The sequence below is a fragment of the Notothenia coriiceps genome, unplaced genomic scaffold (assembly GCF_000735185.1).
Source record: "Notothenia coriiceps isolate Sejong01 unplaced genomic scaffold, NC01 NC01_scaffold00032977, whole genome shotgun sequence".
NCBI classification, from domain to species: domain Eukaryota; kingdom Metazoa; phylum Chordata; class Actinopteri; order Perciformes; family Nototheniidae; genus Notothenia; species Notothenia coriiceps.
The window spans coordinates 28,264-34,263 of NW_011365678.1; the positions used below are offsets into that span (position 1 = coordinate 28,264).

Below are 6,000 nucleotides of genomic sequence, written 5' to 3' on the forward strand. Positions count from 1 at the left end.
ACTGTACTTACTTACTTTAACAAGATGCCTGTGTGCTTTGTACCATGTTGTTATCATACCAGTAATAGTACCTCTTGCTCGTTCTCGAAGAGCAACTAAAACAAAACACGAGAGTGTACCTTGTTAGCTAATGTTAGCTAGCTGACATTAACGTTACACATTACAGTCGTGTTACTCACCGAAACCTTGTAAAGCCGGTCCCGCATGCTGGCTCTTACGGAACCAACTAACTCACCTTTTTCGTATGTACAGCTCTCAACATGCCCAGATTTGTAGTGATTTTCACCTCTTTTAATACTTTTCGCCTCATTCTGAAAGAAAGAGGTGAAATGTACCAACGTGACGGCCATCTTGGTGTTGGTGACGTGTGCAAGACCAGAGTTGTAGTTCATTGAGCGCTTCACACAAAGAAATGTGTAACTTCACAGTTTTACGACACATTTTTTTTTTTTGACTTGCAAAATTATCTTTTAAATTGACAAACATCATATGTGTAATTCGTGTCACAATTCAAACGGGATCGAAAGATAATCTTTCTCTCCCCATTGACTTCAATACATACTTTTTCCGATATAAGGTCCCATGGACGTCGACCGGAAGGGGAGGGACTTCGCCACTCTATATTGCACGCACACCTTCGCTCCATCCTGAGGGTCTCCTCAGCTCAGAGCCTGAGCCCAAACATTGATGACCTTGCACCCGAGATGAGATGCCAAGTATCTGACTTGGCATCTCATCTCGGGTGCAAGGTCATCAATGTTTGGGCTCAGGCTCTGAGCTGAGGAGACCCTCAGGATGGAGCGAAGGTGTGCGTGCAANAAAAATGATCTGACAGCTAATCCAGAAAACAGTAGCGCCGGCTACACAAGCAAACAGAACCTAAATACACACAGACTAATAAAACCAACAAGACACAGGTGAGGGGGGAGGAGACAACACAGGGCACCAGGTGGCCACAATCACCAGTAGCAGACAAGACGGGAGGGGGAACACTTTTCAAAATAAAACAAGAAACAGAGACAGACAAACTAAAACATAGACTGATCGTGACAAATAGATGCATAAATGACATGTATATTCACATTCTTCCTGTGCCATGTTTTAGTGTAGAACAGATCAATATACTTCGCCAAATATGAAGCTATATTATCCGTAACGGAAGCCGAGATCTATGGCCCCAGAGATCGCCTTAATTTTTTTTTTTTTATATATGTTTTTGTTTCAAAATCTGTTCGAAATAAAGATGGAAATGAAATGAACAGTGGTTTTGTGGCGGTTCTGTTCTGAGGATAGTGATTGTTATTAAAAAGTATTGTTTTATCAGATGAATAAAGATGGAAACGCAAGCCCAAGAGACTATGTGCATTATATAATGCCAAGTAGTTTATTTTTTGTTGTATAAATGAATAAGTGGTTGTTTGAAGCAAACATTAAAATATGTTTCTTTGCGCTCTGGAAAATTGTTATGTGAAAAGCACAATCCATAAGCCGGCGGATCACCTTCTGATCTTCCCTTGTAAACATTATGTTGTCAGTCAAAGCTTGCACCTCATTAACCTCTGTATTTTTGACCTTCCTTTTTTATCCCTTTCATATTTTTCCTCCCTCTCCCTCTGTCACCCTCCCTCCTTCCCTCCTTTCCAGTGCCCAAGCCCTACAGACCATGTTCCAGCTGATGACTCCCAAGCAGATGTTTGAGCACTTTCGTGGCTATGAGGAGGTTTCCCACATCAACTGGAATGAAGAAAAGGCTGCAGCTATACTGGAAGCCTGGCAGAGGAAATACTCTGAGGTAAGGGACCAAAGCACTCAGAAACTAGAGAGAGACACATCCATAAAAGGGAAAATAAATCTACCCTAAATCCTCTACAACCACATTGTAAATCTAAGACCGGATACAGGTGAACATGGAAAGGCCCCATCCAAAGCCAGGGCCCCTGATAGATACTAGAATCACTGTTGGTGTGTGGTATAGGCCTATAGCTTTCCTCTCACTGCTCAGTAGAGAGGAGCAATAGAGCAGGGTGAGCATGTCTGGAATACATTAAGGGAGGGCTGGATATCTCTCTCTCCCTCTCTCTCCTTCTCTCCCGCGCTCTTGCTCTCTAACTCTTTAACTCATGTACAAACACACATGCAAACACACTCAAAAGTGCACACACAATCTCTTTCCCAGCTGTGGCCCCATTGGTGGCTCATGTGTGACATCATCTTGTCTTTGTTTTGGGGGCCCCAACCTCTGTTCAACATGGTGTGACCTTGTGTGTGTGTGTATCTGTGTGTGTGCGCCATTTATCTTGGGGCCCAGAGACCACTGATGGATAGTAGAGAGGTGTGATTTTTTATCAGAACTCAGTGTTTTTTATAGCAGTCATCGAAGAAATAAAAGATGCCAAATAGTCTTACTATGTCTATGAGTTTGTGTTAATGTGTTTGTGATGTGTATTACTCTATGGTTAGGCGTGTCTGTTAGGATAGTATGTGCATGCATGTCAGTATGTGCCTTACACATGTGCAAATTCACACATGGGTGCAAAAGTGTGTGTGATCTAGTGTGTGTTTCCTAATGTGTGTCAGCCAGCATAGCTCCCCACTGAGCAGTAACTGCAGTTCAGTGTTGATCAATGAGCGGGAGAGGATGGGTCATGGTACTGTCTGCAGATTCTTCCAAATGCTTCCTACAACAGAGGCAGAGCTTGATATTTAGGGCTGCTGTGTGGTTTTGAGTGATATTTACTTATTCTATACCAAAAACAGGTCCTTATACACGGCAGGTATTATTAATTGTTTGTCTATACACAGCTCTATTTCTGCTATTGCGAAATACTGCGAATTGCTTCCAATGCGCTTTCCAGTTTTGATCTGTTCCTATTTGTGTCTGGGTTTTTTAGTGTGTTTAGTTGTACTTTTTTTTATCTCATATCTTACCTTTTCAATTGATTTAGTTATATTTATTGTTGCTGGTTTTGGTTTAATTGTATGAAAAGTGCTAAGGTGCATTTTTGTTCTCTAAATTAGTCAGCTATACCCATTTAGGTTATATTAAGAAGGGCCATTTCACAAAGAGAGGGAACATTTTATTAAACTTGGTTCTGCAGAGACCGGCACTGATTTTTTTTAATTAAAAAAAATAGAATGAGAAAAAGTAAAAGGTGAACACAATATTTGCCCATCTAAGAACTTTGGCTGATTATCTTTTAACCTGACTGTGAGCATTTGTAGAGCTGCCGCTGCACTGAGCGTAAATCAACCTCCAGTTTGTTGTTTCATGTTATACCAAATGTCTTATTTGCCTTGGAAGTTTGTTTAATTATTGCTTATATCTCCATCAATGCATGACTATTTATTTTAAACCTTCTCTTCAGTAATGTTTCTATCTCTATCTCTGTTTTCCTCTCTCTTTGTAGGCGGTGCTGCAGAGTGTTGCAGCAAATTCGTCTCAGAAGGTCTTGTCTTTCACCTCCACCACTCTGGAAGATATTCTCAAGTCTTTCTCGGACATCAGCGTCATCCGTGTGGCCAGTGGATATCTGCTTATGGTGAGAACAGAGCCAGAGAAAAGACATAATACATTTTCAAATACACTTTCTGTTTGGATAATGGATTTTGTAAAAAGCTTTGAGCAGCTAATGTGTAGGCTTAGATTGAGGAAAACACAAGTTAAAAAAGAAGGGTAGATGTTTGACGATTAACCTAACCTTGTAATAAGTTGACTTAATCTTTGATTTCTTGTTTGGTGTATGTCCCAGCTGGCCTATGCGTGCCTTACCATGCTACGGTGGGACTGTGCCAAGTCTCAGGGGGCTGTTGGGCTGGCGGGGGTCTTGCTGGTGACACTGTCAGTGGCAGCTGGCCTCGGCCTCTGCTCTCTCCTGGGCATTTCCTTCAATGCTGCCACCACACAGGTAACTCACATCATTTGTCATGATTAACACAATGAGATCAAATGTTTATCAGTGTCATTTGACATCCCTTGATTATATAAATCATAAAAAAATTGTCAACGGTTTGTTTCTGACTGCTTTGCACTATGTTACTATCCACAAAAAAATGTAACATTAATTAGTAGGGTAATACTTATAACATGTAACAGTTTGTTGACTAGAAATTAAAAACATTCAACATTTATTTGGCTTTTGGAGCTCATGAATTGTGTGTGTGTGTGCTACAGGTGCTACCCTTCCTGGCTCTTGGTGTTGGAGTGGACGATGTTTTCCTCCTCGCTCATGCCTTCAGTGAGACCGGACAGAACAAGAGGATCCCATTCGAGGTGAGGCGAACATCCAAACTGTTCCTTACCCCCTCTGCTGTCTTATCTCCAAAATAGAAGAATGTGTGAAAGCGTGTCTGTGCCTGTGATGTAAGATCAAACAACCTGTGCCACACACTAAGTCCGCTTATCTAAGAAATACTCAATATTAAATATTTCCCTTTTTTGATTAATGAAAAGCGACCAAAGAAGGCTAAATTAAATCATAAATCAAAAGTGTTTCTCACAAGTAGCTCAAGGCATATACAGTTAAACACTGGCAGAAACCTGCTTTTTCAAAAGGGTAAATAGAGTAGGTATCTGCAACCTCATCTGGGTATGTGCCTGTGTGTTTTTTTTTTTTTTGGAACGGAATAACTTTATCTCCAGAAAGGGGAAAACACAGGCAAGTATTTGCTTGTTTTTGTTTCCCCCTGTTACTCTCCCCTTCTAGCCCTTGTCACTATGCCTCCTTCATCCCTCAACTTCCTTTGTGTGGTTAAGATAAAAAACTAAACAGAGCTGAACCTGATCTGTCCTGTCTAACACACACACACACACACACACACACACACACACACACACACACACACACACACACACACACACACACACACACACACAGAAACACACACACACAGACAGAAACACACACACACACACACACACACACAGAAACACACACACACAGACAGAAACACACACACACACACACACACACACACACACACACACACACACACACACACACACACACACACACACACACACACAGAAACACACACACACAGACAGAAACACACACACACACACAGAAACACACACACCTACAAGCACTCCCTGTGTGGTCGTCGTGCACGTCCTTAAGTCTTAACACTGATGCTGCCAAACCTTAAAGGGGTGTACATGCTTATCACTAAATATATATAAAAAAAAGCAAAGAGTTAAGTCAATCATCAGTCATGATTACAATGATAATCCATTTATTTCCTTAAGTCTTCAAACAGAAGTAGACGTGCCCAGGTGGATTATTTAAGAGCACTTCAGGGCTTAAAGAAACGCTGCAATCACTGTCGCTGCAATCACTGTCAGTCATATCGGTGTTATGATAATTGAAAGTAATCTCAAGTATTACACGTTTGCCTTTGGCTATCATGGCCTTTCCTTTAATCTCTCTCTCTCTCTCCTATCTATCAGGATCGTACAGGGGAGTGTCTGAAGAGGACAGGGGCCAGCGTGGCTCTCACCTCCATCAGCAACGTCACCGCTTTCTTCATGGCAGCCCTCATCCCCATCCCAGCGCTCAGAGCCTTCTCTCTACAGGTATATACAATAGTTCATGTGTGTTTTTGTGTGTGTGTGTGTTAGAGAGATAAGTCGTGGGGGGCCCCTCTCTCACTAACAGTGTTGTTCCAGTCCTCATTGGCTCCAGATTTTTCCAGACAGTTGTTTTATTGATTTATTTCATCAAACTGAAAGGCTGTGTATTTATGTGTGTTTGAGGCATAGTGTGTGTTTTGATAAATCCATCCCGCCCTCTCCCTCTCCCTCTTTGAGGCTGTTTAGTGGTGGGCCCGGTGTCTGTCCAGATTGTGGCTGGGGTCCAGTGAATACCAGTGTGTGTGTGTGTGTGTGTGTGTGTGTGTGTGTGTGTGTGTGTGTGTGTGTGAGTATGTGTGCAGTGTGTGTGTGTGCGTGTGTGCGTGTGTGTGTGTGCGTGTGTGTGTGTGTGTGTGTGTGTGTGTGTGTTT

General features: G+C 42.1%; 1 protein-coding gene across 1 annotated transcript; it reads left to right on the plus strand.

The window, feature by feature from the left end:
* Nucleotides 1-1,525: 1,525 nt before the first annotated feature.
* LOC104961261 (protein patched homolog 1-like) lies at nucleotides 1,526-5,572 on the plus strand (the record flags this gene model as incomplete). The annotated part of the gene is made up of 5 exons (XM_010789522.1): nucleotides 1,526-1,792; nucleotides 3,408-3,539; nucleotides 3,750-3,905; nucleotides 4,172-4,270; nucleotides 5,447-5,572. Coding segments are annotated over exons 1-5 (780 nt in total), but the record flags the coding sequence as incomplete, so codon positions are not given.
* Between the last annotated feature and the right edge of the window lie 428 nt (nucleotides 5,573-6,000).